Source organism: Oncorhynchus clarkii, chromosome 5 (genome assembly GCF_045791955.1).
Source record: "Oncorhynchus clarkii lewisi isolate Uvic-CL-2024 chromosome 5, UVic_Ocla_1.0, whole genome shotgun sequence".
In the NCBI taxonomy this organism is placed as follows: Eukaryota; Metazoa; Chordata; class Actinopteri; order Salmoniformes; family Salmonidae; genus Oncorhynchus; species Oncorhynchus clarkii.
In genome coordinates this window covers 68777814-68792383 of record NC_092151.1, presented here as the reverse complement: position 1 = coordinate 68792383, position 14570 = coordinate 68777814, and the positions used below count along the sequence as shown (strand labels likewise).

Sequence of the window (14570 nt, the reverse complement as noted above, 5' to 3'; positions counted from 1 at the left end):
GGGTCCAAGCAAGACCGCTCGCTTGTGGTATCCCAACTCTACCTGGTTTACATTAGAGGGGCTTCCATTAACAGAACACAGAGGGTGTTTTTTAGATACTGTAGGTAACTCTCATTCCATGATATGGCAGAGGATGTAAAGCCATAACACATACGTTTTTTTCAGCAGCAGATTACGATCGATAATGTCAAAAGCTGCACTGAAGTCTAACAAACAGCTACCACAAAATTCTTATTACCAATTTCTTTCTGCCAATCATCAATCATTTGTGTCAGTGTTGAGTACGCTTTCCTATATGCGTGCTGAAAGTCAGTTGTTAATTTGTTTACTGTGAAATAGCATTGTACTGTATCTGGTCAAACAACTTCTTCCAAAAGTTTACTAAAGGTCAGTAGCAGGCTGATGGGTCAGCTGTTTGAGCCAGTAAAGGGTGCTTTGCTATTCTTGGGTAGAGGCATTATTTGTGCTTCCCTCAAGGCCTGAGGGCACACACTGTTCTGTAGGTCTAGATTGAAGAGATGGAAAATAAGAGTGGTAATATAGTCTGTTACCATCCTCAGTAATTTTCCATCAAAGTTGTCAGTACCAGGTGCTTTGCCATTTTTTATAGACAGCAATAATTGTTACACCCCTTCCACACTCACTTTAAAGAATTCAAAATAACAATGCTTGTCTTTCATAATTTGGTCAATTATTAAGGGATATGAAGGTTCAGAGTTTGCTGATCTTGCCAATGAAAAAGTAATTCAAGTAGTTGGCAATATCAGAGGGTTTGTGATGAATAAGCCATCTGATTAAATTAAGGATGGAGCTGAGTTTGCCTTTTTGCCAAAAATTTCATTTAAGCTGCTCCAAGGCTTTTGAATCATCCTTTATATCTTTTATCTTTGTTTCGTAGTACAACTTCTTCTTCTTTTTGTTTAGTTTACTCGTATGGTTTCTCAATTTGCCAATCGGCTTTGGAGCCAGACTTTCGCCTCGTCCCTCTCAACCATAAAATGTTTTAATTCCTCATCAGTCCACTGGGTGCATGTTACCTTTATTTAACCAGGCAAGTCAGTTATGAACAAATTCTTATTTTGCATGCTTATCAGTAAATTGAAGAAGCAATTTCATAAATGTGTAAATTCTGGCATCTGGTTGCTCCTCAATACACACAGACCAGCAAATATTCTTTACATCTTCAACATAGGAATCACTACAAAACCTCTCGTATGATCTCTTATAAACTATTTTAGGCCCAGTCTTTGAAACTGGTTTTTCTAGATATGGCTACTATACTATGATCACTACATCCGATGGGTGTGGATACTGCTTTAGAGCATATTTCTACAGCATTAGTAAAGATGTGATCAATACACGTGGAAGATTTAATTCATATATACCCTGGTAGGTTGAATAATAAACCTGAACCAGATCACAGGCACTGGTTACAGTCTGAAGCTTTTTCTTGAGTGGACAGCTTGAAGAAAATGAGTCAATATTTAGGTCACCCAGAAGTTATATACCTCTCTGTTGATATCATATACACTCTCTGTTGATATCACATACACTATCAAGCACTTCACACATTATCAAGATACTGACTGTTAGCACCCAGTGGTGTATAGCAATTTTCCACAAGAATAGGCTTTAGTTGAAGCGGGTGAACCTGAAGCCATAATACTTCAACAGCATGACATGAGATCCTCTGTAAGCTCTACAGGAATATGACTCAATGTATACAGTACCACCTCCCCCATTAGCATTCCTGTCTCTTCTGTAGATGTTATAACCATGTATTGCTACCATTGTGTCAAATTAATTATCCAAGTGAGTTTCAGCGATAGCAAGGAAATGAATGTTATCTGATGTTAGTAAGTTATTGATTTCATGAACCTTGTTTCTCAGGCTACATATGTTATTGTGGGCAATTTTTGCCCTTTTCTGGGTTGCTTATTTGCGCTGATAGTGCAAGGTGAACTGCTCCCAATGGGCTTCCTACTAGGGTCAATTGTCTCAGTGCTAACAGTGTAATTCAGGTTTATAGGCACATGATTACTGATGACAAAAGCTGTCAGATTGACAAAGGTATTCAGGGGAGTGAGAGAAACATAAATTAAGTTACATTGACCGTACTACCATTTCTACAGGAGGTGATTTGCTTTCCATGTCCTCTGTTGTTGATTACCACAGAGAGGGCTGGAGCATTAATATACCCTGGCTGTCAGTCTCTAAAACAGTTTGCAATGTTGCTGGAGATAATCTTGGAACCCCTGCGGTTAGGGTGAATCCTCTCTCTTTTACAGAGTGCTGGTTGCTCCCACAGGAAATCAAAATGGTCACAAAAGGAGACATTCTTGTTCTTGCAAAGTTCCTGTTGACAGCATTTGTAAATATGCTGTCAACAGTGAGTAGGCTGGGGACGTACTGAAGCCTACGTGTGGATGCTAGGTGTGAAGCTGACACCTTACCCGTGGCATGGACAGACAGGTGCACCCGCTCCTGGGAGCACTGTGCTAACATCAATGCAAATGGTGGACCAGATTTCAGTTAGTCAGAACTATCATACACAAAGAGAGTTGTGCAGAGTTTTAAAAACTTCTGTACAGTACATGTTGACTTCCATCTATGAAAAAAAAAAAATCTTCATTTAAATGACTGCTGAAAAGGAGAGGAGAGGGTTGTGTGAGACGTTTTAGTGCCAGAACCCAAAGATGCAAATGATGGGAGATGGTTTTAAAATATGAAATATGCATGAGGTGATGAAATATGAGCATATTCAAAGCATTTTTAAGTGCAGCTTTAATCTAATGGAGTATTAGTCACCCCAAAATGCACTGCGAAAGCTCGTGTGATACCACAATCCCTCTCTCATCCACCCTGGCTTGCAATGGATTCTGTAGGCTATTACTGTGAGAAGGTAATAACCACTCCTCATAGTGGTGGGATGAATCAGATATATTATTCATTTAGGCATTGTGTTTTAATTTCCACTGTGATATACAGATCTACTCAACATTTATGCTTTAATATCCTGAATGCCTCATTGAAATAATTTTACAATTAATTAATTTTTAATATAAAACTACACAGCAATAACTGTTAGTCCCAAGGGAACCCAGGAACAACATTGTTATTCGTTATACATTTTTACAAACACAGTTTTAAATCAGAGAAGAGATAGAGATGGGCAGTGTGTGAATACAGTGCAGGAACAATGACTAATATGATTGTGCTTTATCCTGTTGAGTTGGGTCCCTCTTACTACGGCAGGAGAATTGGTTTCTCTTTGGGACTCTCATAGTGTTCAATGGATAGAGAAGGTGGGTGCAACCATCACTCACCAGTGGTCATTCTCTGCCTCATCCAGGAACTGTACTAAATCTCCTGACTCCAGAGACAGGTCCTGCGCTGTCCTCGACTCGTACGTCAACTGGACACGGAAGCGATCATTGTCCCCCTAAGAGCAGGGAGAGAATGGAGGAGGAGGGTGATTTAGAGGAGATGCCCTATCCTTGTAGTTGTGGTTGGTCTTTGCATGTGATGGTGTGTAACTTGTGTGTGTGTCATGTGACGTGTGTCTGTCTCCACTCATCTATTCTATGTGTGTGTACAGCATGTCCATCTGTCAGTCTCATGTTGGACTCAGGGAGCATTATTCTCAGTGTGGTAGAGTTGTGAAGCAGGCCCTCCATTAAAACAGATCTCCGGCTCTCATACATCAGAAAGATTGTAATGGAAGGAGAAATCCGGAGGCTCTGGGGAGACCCACACTAGGCTATTTTGTCTTTTAAATGTCAAGTCGTCAGCCCGCGTTAACAAGATGGGTGATGGTGGGAAATAATTAAGCAGAGAGGATTTATTTCCCGGGGTTTGAAAGGATTTAAGAGGAGCAACAAGATGTAGGGGATGAAGTTACCTGTCAGAATTTATTCAACATTACTTACATTTTTATTACTGGACTGGTCCTCACCATCCGAAGAGTTGGAGAGCTCCTCTGCACTCGAATGGATGGTTTCAAAGTCCTCTGTGTCCATTGAAGGCAAACACCGTTGGGTCCAGCCTAGAGAAAAAGAGCACACAGAAAGAAGACAAGGTCCTGTTAACCCCTCAGTTGACTAGAATAAGTGAACACGTTTGTTTTAAGACATGGCATTACACATCCACTGCTTTGCAAATGTACCCTTTACACATAAGCATTGAACATTCTGAAACATTTATTCTGACAGTCAAAGAAGGTATGAAGAAGTTGGAAATATATATTTTTTTAAACACAATGCAAGAAACCAATCGAAAAGGTGTCACATACAACAAGACACTCAATGGCAAAAAAATACAAAAAATGTTTAACCAAAACCAGCAAAATGAGAAAAGATAAATAGGTCATAGCGTGACTTTCCATCAGTAGATTACCTGGTTGAGAAGTGGACCTAGGCACAGCTGAATCAGTGCTTGTGGTGCCTTTGTGTCTGCTCGCAGCAGGGATAGCACTGCGTAATGTATCTGGGAGGAAATTAGCTCTTTACAGACCACTGGGATGCCATTTTACATCACATTGCAGGAAATTGATATACGCATTCAGAAATAAATTAAGGAGCCATCATCGCTCCACAGCCACACTGACTCATTACCAACAACATGGCACTGCTAATGTGAAGTCATCTTGTTCAGCACTTTTTGTGCCAAACTAATACCATGCATCACATTGAATCACAACGGAGCAGGCAAAACACACACCCACACATGAACACAGACACGCATGCAAGCACGCATGCACGCGCACACACACGTCACCTCACCAAAATGCAAAGCCGTCCTCATTAACAAAGACGGCTGAACATGCACAGATCCACAGCATACTGCTATAGCTATAGCTACCTTCATAACCGAATGGTGTTGGATCACTCTTTATCTCATGTCTTTTGGTCTTTTTAACATGAGTTGAAGGAGGACCTGTCAGGGGCAATGAATGCATAGTGGAAGCGTTAGTGGAAAATTAGATCTATTGAGACAGTCAAGCAAAATCAATTTTATTGTAGATTCTCAGTTTTCATTGCTCATAAATTATTGAAATACTTGATTATTAGGAAGAAGAAAGGAGGGAAATATTGGCAAAATCTAAATTCCACAACAATTGCACATGCTTTGCAGCTCTGAATGTCACCCCACATTCCAAATGTCAGCTTATCAAAATGTACATTTGTTACTATGGTTTCTCAACAACAAAAAATGTTCCTTTTTGTTTCATTTCTGAGAAAGACATCATCTCATCTTTCATCATCTCATCAATATCATGAGATTCATAAATGGGTAGGACTTGTCAAGATGTATTTTCTTCTTCTCATTACCTTAGCTGACTCCTACTCTCTACATCTCTAGCTCTCTCTCCCTTCCCTCTCTCTCTCTCAAAGAGCCCCCTCACTAACCGCTCTGTACCTGCTCTCAGACACTTTCAAAAGTTTGATGGCGACGGAAGGAGAGATAAAAAGAAAGCGAAAGACCCCAGGCAATCAGGTACCTTTTGTGCGTCTGGTGGCGGAGACACTGATAGAGGAGGCTAAAGAGAAGCGGCGCGTGACATCTGTCACCTTAGATGGAGGATCGGCTGTGAAAGGCAGGGCAGGGTTAGCAATTAGCTGGGCAGAAGAATATGAGGGAGGGAGAGAGGGATGGATGGCACAGGAAGGCACAGAGAAGCATTTTAATGGCAAGGCTAAATGAGCATATTGCTTTGAGGATTCCTGCCTTTTCTCTGGATTGACTTCTGATTTGATACAAGACTTGGTGATAACTGTCACTGTTGATTCCTCACTAAACACTGTCCAGCTTAAATGTATAGTGTGACATTTTAGCAATTAAGCCCTTTTTTCTACCTACCCAGAGTTAGATGAACTCGTGGAGTGTATTTTTGTGTCTCTTCATGCAGTTTGAAGGAAGTAGAAGCATGCTAGCTGTTCCTTTAGACTTCCAGTCATTGCGTTAATGATAGTTAGCAATGGCTCCAGACCTTCAACTTCCTTCAAAACTGCACGCAGAGACTTAATTGCCAAAATGGCACGCTATCCCTTCAAGATTATTAATTTCTCTTAGTTGTATCAAATTAGTGAGTTCAAACAGGCAGGCGGTTGACTGTGGGACTGAGAAACATGCAATGAATGGAGGAGACACGAGGAAGTGCAGGAAGATGAAGACAAATCGTGGACATTGCGGGCGGGTGGCGGCATCCTCACAGGCGCATATTAGAAACCAATTATTTGTTTTATTTTTTATTTCACCTTTATTTAACCAGGTAGGCCAGTTGAGAACAAGTTCTCATTTACAACCGTGACCTGGCCAAGATAAAGCAAAGCAGTGCTACAAAAACAACAACACAGAGTTACACATGGAATAAACAAACATACAGTCAATAACACAATAGAAAAATCTATATACAGTGTGAGCAGATGAAGTAAGGAGCAGTGGAGGTTCTAGACCATTTCGACTGGGGGGGCCAAACTGGGGCCAGTTGTACTGATAGGAGGGGCCAGTTACATTAGACGTTATTGTTGTCATATAGTTTTCTTCACTGCATTGCATTAGCAGGCAAAAGATCATGTTCCGCGTTGCCACTGTCTAATAAAGGATGTAAAAAAAAAGAACGACAGCAAAGATTGGATACACCACATTTAGGGGGGCCACAAGGGGTTCCAAAATTGTTGTCAAAGGGGCACTGGCTCCCCCCCAGAACCACTAGTGGTAAGGAGGTAAGGCAATACATAGGCCAATAGTGGCGAAGTAATTACAATTTAGCAATTTACACTGGAGTGATATATGTGCAGATGAGGATGTGCAAAGTAGAAATACTGGTGTGCAAAAGAGCACAAAAACAATAACAAATATGGGGATAAAGTAGGTAGTTGGTTGGATGGGCTACTTACAGATGGGCTGTTTACAGCTGCAGTGATCGGTAAGCTGCTCTAACAGCTGATGCTTAAAGTTAGTGAGGGAAATATAAGTCTCCAACTTCAGTGATTTTTGCAATTCGTTCCAGGCATCGGCAGCAGAGAACTGGAAGGAAAGGCAGCCAAAGGAGGTGTTGGCTTTGGGGATGACCAGTGAAATATACCTGCTGGAGCACGAGCTACGGGTGGGTGTTGCTATAGTGACCAGTGAGCTGAGATAAGGCGGAGCTTTACCTAGCAAAGACTTATAGATGACCTGGAGCCAGTGGGTTTGGTGACAAATATGTAGCGAGGACCAGCCAACGAGAGCATACAGGTCGCAGTGGTGGGTAGTATATGGGGCTTTGGTGACAAAATGGATGGCACTGTGATAGACTGCATCCAATTTGCTGAGTAGAGTGTTGGAAGCTATTTTGTAAATGACATCGCCAACGTCAAGGATCGGTAGGATAGTCAGTTTTACGAGGGTATGTTTGGCAGCATGAGTGAAGGAGGCTTTGTTAGGGAATAGGAAGCCAATTCTAGATTTAACTTTGGATTGGAGATGCTTAATATGAGTCTGGAAGGAGAGTTTACAGTCTAGACAGACACCTAGGTATTTATAGTTGTCGGAGGGGTAGCGATCGGTTGAAGAGCATGCATTTCGTTTTACTTTCATTTAAAAGCAATTGGAGGCCACGGAAGGAGTGTTGTATGGCGTTGAAGCTCGTTTGGAGGTTTGTTAACACAGAGTCCAAAGAAGGGCCAGATGTATACAGAATGGTGTCGTCTGCGTAGAGGTGGATCAAAGAATCACCCGCAGCAAGAGCAACGTCATTGATATATACAGAGAAAAGAGTCGGCCCGAGAATTTAATCCTGTGGCACCCCCATAAAGACTGCCAGAGGTCTCGACAACAGGCCCTCCGATTTGACACACTGAACTCTATCTGAGAAGTAGTTAGTGAAACAGGCGAGGCAGTCATTAGAGAAACCAAGGCTGTTGAGTCTGCCGATAAGAATGCAGTGATTGACAGAGTCAAAAGCCTTGGCCAGGTCGATGAAGATGGCTGCTCCTACTGTATTTTATTGATGGCGGTCATGATATCATTTGATATCAGATGAAATCTATCGACAACTCAAGTTCACAGCGAGGCATTACCTCGGCGGGCCAATAAGTACAAAAACATCACCCCCTCAGTGTCCATTTCTCTTCAGCTAGCCTGCTCTGCATCATGAATGGAGCCAACTACACAGTATTAGATTATCACCATACAAATGATGACATACTATGTACAGTAATGTTATTGCCCACTTACAAACCACAAGACCCCTGTAATAGCACCAAAGTGGTAAGTAAATAATAATAAAATAAACCTCTCCCTGTTCAATTGGTTTGTTTAACTAATAGAAATCTAATGTTTGTTGTAAAATATAATCAGATGTAGCTAATCAGGCTATCAGTATTGTTATTAAGGATGTATTCTGTGGAGAAGAACCTTGAATCAAACCATCCTCTTAAAAAAATGTTAATACACTTTTGAATGTCAAAAGCATTACAGGCTGACATTTACTAAGGCTACCTGTCTGCGAATTTAGCCTTCATGCATTTTCATTGCCTGGATGCCAAGGTTGTTCCATTGTCTTGAAAATGTGAAATCCCTTTGTTCTCGAGACATACTAGTATTTGGAAAATTCTAATCAAATCAAATGTTATCTGTCACATGCTTCGTAAACTACAGGTGTCGACTAAGGGTGAAATGCTTACTGACTGACGGGTTCAACAATCCCCAACAATGCAGAGTTAAAAGATACAAAATAAAAAATAATGACAAGAAATAAATACACAGTGAATAACAATAACAAGAAAAATAACTATATAACTAATAACTATATACTATGGCTATATACAGTGAGTACCAGTACTGAGTCGATGTGCAGGGGTACGAGGTAATTGAGGTATCTACGTACATACACTCAGTGAGTGACATGGCCGTGGTTCTCTAAAAAGCAGGAAGACATGCATTGAGGCATTGTCAGTATTCGATCGAACGTTAGAATGGGAAGAATTTGCGACCTAAGCAACTTTGATAGTGGTATGATCGTCAGTGCCAGGCTTGCCGGTTCCAGTATCTCAGGTACGGCCAGCCTCCTGGGCTTTTCACACAGGACAGTGTCTAGGGTTTACAGAGAAAAACAAAAAACATCCAGTGAGCGGAATTCCTGTGGGCGAAAACAGCTCGTTGATGAGAGGTCGAAGGAGAATGGCAAGAATCGTGCAAGCTAACAGGCGGTCCATAAACAAGCAAATAATGGCATGTGGTATGCAGAACGGCATTTCAGAACGCACAACTCGTCGGTCCTTGTCACGGATGGGCTATTGCAACAGATGACCACATAGGGTTCCACTCCTATCAGCTAAAAACAAGAAGAAGCAGCTCCAGTGGGCAGGCGATCACCAACACTGGACAATTGAGGAAGGGTCCGACAAATTCCAGTTCCTGTTGGGTCATGCTGATTTGATGTAAGCAGCATGAGTCTATGGCCCCATCCTGCTTGGTGTCAACAGTACAGGCTCGTGGCGGCGGTATAGTGTAGGGAATATTTTCCTGGCACACGTTAGGTCCCTTTGATACCAATTGAGCAATGTTTCCATTCCCCAAAGAATTCAGTCTGTTCTGGAGGCAAATGAGGGTCCGACCCGGTACTAGATGGGTGTATCTAATAAACTGGCCACTGAGTATATATATATAGGGATAAAGTGACTAGGCAACAGGAGAGATAATAGATTGATCTGTAGCAGCAGCGTATGTGGAGCAGGAGCATACGTGGTGTGTGTGTGTGTGTTATCGGTATGCATGTGTGTGCATATGTGTATGTGGGAGTATGTAATGTGTGCATGTGTGTGTTGGGTTGTCGGTGTAAGTATGTGTGAGTGTGTGGGTAGAGTCTAGTGTGTGTGCATAGTCAGTGCAAAAAAAGGGTAAATGCAGGTAGTCTGGGTAACCACTTGATTAGCTATTTAGCAATCTTGTTGAGCAGTCTCATGGCTTGGGGGTAGAAGCTGTTTAAGGTCCTGTTGGTTCCAGACTTGGTGCACTGGTACCACTTTCCGTGCGGTAGCAGAGAGGACAGTCTATGGCTTAGGTGGCTGGAGTCTGACAATTTTTTGTGCCTTCCTCTGACTCCGCCTAACATAATTTACATACACTAGTTCTCTGCTCTAAGCGAAAACACCAGTGTGTATTAGCAGCACTGCCTGCGGCACGAGGACATAGAGAGTAGCAGGCTAAGGATAACGACTAACAAAGAGAATGAATGAGAGTAGGTGAAGTTGTATACAACACAATGAGTGGGACCTCTTCAAAGAGGGGATGAGGACAGGGTGGTGATAAGGACAGGTGAGCAGGTCAGTGGAGATGTCATGGCTTCTTTACCTGAGGGAAGAGACCTTCTATTGGAGAGGCCCTGCAAGGTGAAGCGCTTTCTAGCGAGAGCAGCATTGTGGTCAGGGTTATTAGTTGCAGAAGCCTCAGCTAGGGAGGGAAAGGGAGAGGAAAACAGTAAAGGAGAAAGCAGAAGCAGAGGGTAGAGAGAAAGCCTGAGGGACGACTTTGTAAGAGTAATGGATACCATGACAATCCTGGACATTATGGAGACCCCTATTCAACCACCCACACTTGAGTCCGCATGAAAACTGATTCAAAGATCAGGGGTAGATCAACCTAAACCTATTTCTGAAAATATATTCAAATTGTCACAAGTTTGAAGAGTGCTGACAAGGTTGTAAAAAATTATGTTTGTAAGATTATGCTGGAGACAGATGGTCCTTAATGATGGCTTTATTCTAGATCTTTCTCATCTCCACTAAACGGGTCTCTCTCTGGTCCAATCACAATGCTGACAGAGCTCTGAGATGCATAATAAGTTTGCCATGGAATTTCCTGGAGACTTTCACCATATGGACAAACCTGATCCATGATTTACCCCTCTATGTTCCATCAACACAACCTGCATTAGGAAGAGAAGAGTCCTCCACAATCATGCTGGAACTGCAACGGTATAAGGATTTAGACACCTGCCAATGCCAAAACTAGAAGACAGTTTTACACTTTTTCAAAATGGACAGCTTGTCTTGGAGAGTGTGTGATTTCAAGGACACTTGAACTACCTGCCCTGGAGGACCGCTCAAAATGTCCATATTATCATGTACATAATTATCACCTTCTGATTGTGAGAACACAGAATAATCACAACTTTCAGGTTCATCTCTTCTCACACCTCTGTCAAAGCTGCCAAACAGAGAGATGTCAACGCAGCTGCTGCTTCTGTCCTCTGAGGTTACTCTGGCCTTCTGGAGATCTTGAGATTAGAAAATAAATCAGAGCTTTTGGACAACTATGAGAGAGAATACAGTAGACTAGCAGTGCATAGCAGTGGTAGCTGTGGCACTAGAGATTCTGGGTTCAAGTCCAGTCTTTGTTGCAGCCGGCCGCGACCGGGAGACCCATGGTGCGGCGCACAATTGGCCCAGTGTCGTCCGGGTTAGGGGAGAGTTCGGCCGGCAGGGATGTCCTTGTCCCATCGCGCACTAGCGACTCCTGTGGCGGGCCAGGCGCAGTGCACACTGACGCTTCGCCAGGTGTACGGTGTTTCCTCCGACACATTGGTGCCGCTGGCTTCCAGGTTAAGCGGGCGTTGTGTCAAGAAGCAGTGCGGCTTGGCTGTGTTGTGTTTCGGAGGATGCACGACTCTCGACCTTCGCCTCTTCCGAGTTGCAGTGATGAGACAATTGGATACCACAAAATTGGGGAGAAAAGCGGGGTGGAAAAATGTTTAAAAAAATAAAGAATGGGAAAGCCTTTCATCAGACTATCTGAGCGTGGTATATATCGTACCGTTGGCAGAATCTAACAGCTAGTCAGACTAACCCCAGAAGACTGGGGAGGTATAGTGGGAGGTGTACTAGTGGGACTACAGTATTTGGGGTCATGACCTCTGGAATGGGTCCTTCTGACCCAAAAGGAAACAGTCCCAATCAGGGAAATGGTTGGCATCAGTTACATATGGGTCAAAACTAAAAAGACCCACCAGACCAGAGTTCAAAACTTATTGTAATCAAAACCATACTGTACTGCGGTTGTGTAACTGCATGAATAATGTAGACATTTTAGTGTAAGGTTGGTACTGAAAAACACCATTGCTCAACCAGCTTCTGTAATATTATTTTCCCACAGAGGAGAATGGGAGAGATTTCATAGATTTTCTCTGTGACTGTGGTGGGGGGTAATAAAGGGCCTCGTGCACCCAGGACTAAGCACCTGTCGGATCCACTTACTTCTAGAGCCAGGGACGTCCAGCCACTGACCACATCCAGAGTCAAAGAGCAACTCTCCTCTTCTAACCACCACCACCCGCTCCCTGGAAGAATACCATTAGCCCAGCTCCCTCGCACTGTGATGCAGCAGCGCTCTGCTGCCGGGCTCTACACAGCGTGAAATCTTACCCATTACCTCATCCTCATCTACCAGTATAGTGTATGTAGTGAGCGATCAGAGGGAAGTGGTGGTGAGGGGTTGGCTTGGGCTGATGCCGAGACAGAAAGATTTGGAGCCAGTAATAGTTAGAGCCCAGATAAAACATTCCAGCTAATTGTGCCATCAGTGTGGTGTCTTTCATAATGCCATTATGGGATGATTTGTACATGGAAGTTGCTGCCTTTTGTTTCCAGTTAGCGGAGCTGAGTGGATGCTGGTTTGGCAGGGTCGGGAGCCTGGCGGGGCTGGCTGCGGCTGTGTGACATCTCACCTCGTTTCTGTCTCATGTTGGGGCTGGGGTTGCTCCTCCTGAAGCCTGTCTCCGGGCTAGACGAGTCCGACTGCCTCAGGGCCATTTTGCGCATGTTTCTGAGTGGAGGAGAGGAGAGATATAGGACAGTCAATCACACAGCCACTGTAGAAGCGTTACATTCACTATCCTTGAGAGCATCTGTGCGGTGCCGCCATTCAATCACACGACATGATGAAAACGTTGAGAGACGGAGTACTCTACCTCATGGGAGCATGATACACATTCTCAGTGATCTTCTGATGGAGTTGACTAGCCTCTGTGAATGGAGAAAAGAAAATGGCATTGGAATAGAACGTAGATTTACTTTCAATGGAATGACAGGGATATTAGTTTAGGTTAAATTGACATAAAAAGGTCAGTGAGGTGAATTTGTTGGGTGAGATCTTAGGTATGCAAGTGTGTGTGTGTGTGTGCGCACATGTGTTTGTTGTTTGGTGCTTGCATGATTGTGAATCTCACACTGTGTGTAGGACTGTGTGAGAAACCTGCAGTCAAAAGCAGGCTGATAAGCCTATGTGTTTCAATGCCATGCGATAAAACAGGAGAAATCCCAGGAGTCACATAAGCCACAGGAGAGTCCGTGGACCAAAACATCGCAGTCAGACCTGAAGCCATAGACCAAAACAGTGGTGCAGACAGAATGGAAGCCACTAATCCGTGTCTTTAAAGGCCCAGTGCAGTCAAAAATGTGATTATCCTGTGTTTTATATACATTTCCACACTACGAGGTTGGAATAATGCTGTGAAATTGTGAAAATTATGATAATGCCCTTTTAGTATAAGATCTGTTTGAAAAGACCGCCTGGAATTTCAGCCTCTTCTGGTGGGATGGAGTTTTGGCCTGCCTGGTGACATCACCAAGGCAGGCAGTACATTATTTAATAGACCAATAAGAAAAATAGTTCCAAATCTCTCTGCCAATAATAGCTCATTTTCAGTATTCCCCCCCACTCAGACCACTCACAGACAGTCCTATCAAAATTCTTGCTTGCGAAATTGTTCTTTGCTAAGAAGCTATTTTTGTTTCTTTTTGACAAGTTTTATTGGAAAGAAAAATCACAGTAAAGTACTTAATTGTTACCCAGAAATGATTTGATATTGAAAGAAAAAAGGCTGCATTGGACCTTTAACAGGAGGACAGGACAGTTAACTGCCAAGGCCCAGGGGAGTCATCAAATCAAACAGCTGCAGCCGGTATCCTCAGTACAAGCCACTGCTGGAGCTGGATGGTCTGTATACTGGCCTTGTCCTGCTATTACACAAACCCCACATCGCCGGGCTTTTTAATACCTCACACAGTGGCTTATCTTGTGTGCCGCTCTTTTCTGCTACGTGCTGCCCTCCCCCCGCTCGCCAGCCGAGACAGGCGTAAATCACCTCCAACCCTCCAGCAGGCCAGCAGGCATCTTTCTCTCACTCTGCTTCATATGAGGGCTGCTATGTCATTACTCAGTCCCCTCACACATACACATCCTCTCTCTCTCATACACACAGCTTGTCAGTCCAGCCGAGTGTAGACAGAGCAGAGGGTCGTTTTCCTGACTGTCAGGAGCTTCAGAGCGGAACAGTCGGCGATTGATGCATACTGCTGGAGGGTGGTGGACGGAGAGGAGTGTGTGTGTGTGTGTGTGAGAGTGTGTGTGTGTGTATGTGAGTGAGTGGACTGCACCGTCAGGGTCAGGTATGTGTTCACAAACAGTTGTCCACCTCCCTCCCCTACCTCTAAATCAGCTCTCCTCCAACACTGAATAACCCCCCCTTCCCACTGCTTAACATTCACATCAGCATTCTGAGAGGGTTCCGGGCTGTGTTCAGATGT

At 43.4% G+C, this 14570-nt stretch overlaps 1 protein-coding gene across 4 annotated transcripts in view; it reads right to left on the bottom strand.

Moving 5' to 3' along the window:
• The window catches only part of LOC139409289 (guanine nucleotide exchange factor DBS-like), a 109865-nt gene that overhangs the window by 4252 nt on the left and 91043 nt on the right, over window positions 1–14570 (bottom strand). For 2 of the 4 annotated variants that reach the window (XM_071154216.1, XM_071154215.1), the window contains exons 25-28: window positions 12953–13007; window positions 12710–12807; window positions 3930–4045; window positions 3327–3442 (exon numbers count right to left, since the gene is read on the bottom strand). In XM_071154216.1, the coding sequence (XP_071010317.1) occupies window positions 3327–3442; window positions 3930–4045; window positions 12710–12807; window positions 12953–13007 (385 nt within the window). Of the gene's footprint in view, window positions 1–3326; window positions 3443–3929; window positions 4046–4395; window positions 4486–4860; window positions 4936–10134; window positions 10438–12709; window positions 12808–12952; window positions 13008–14570 lie in introns of those variants that run through there. The other 2 variants (XM_071154213.1, XM_071154214.1) reach the window with 2 other exon arrangements.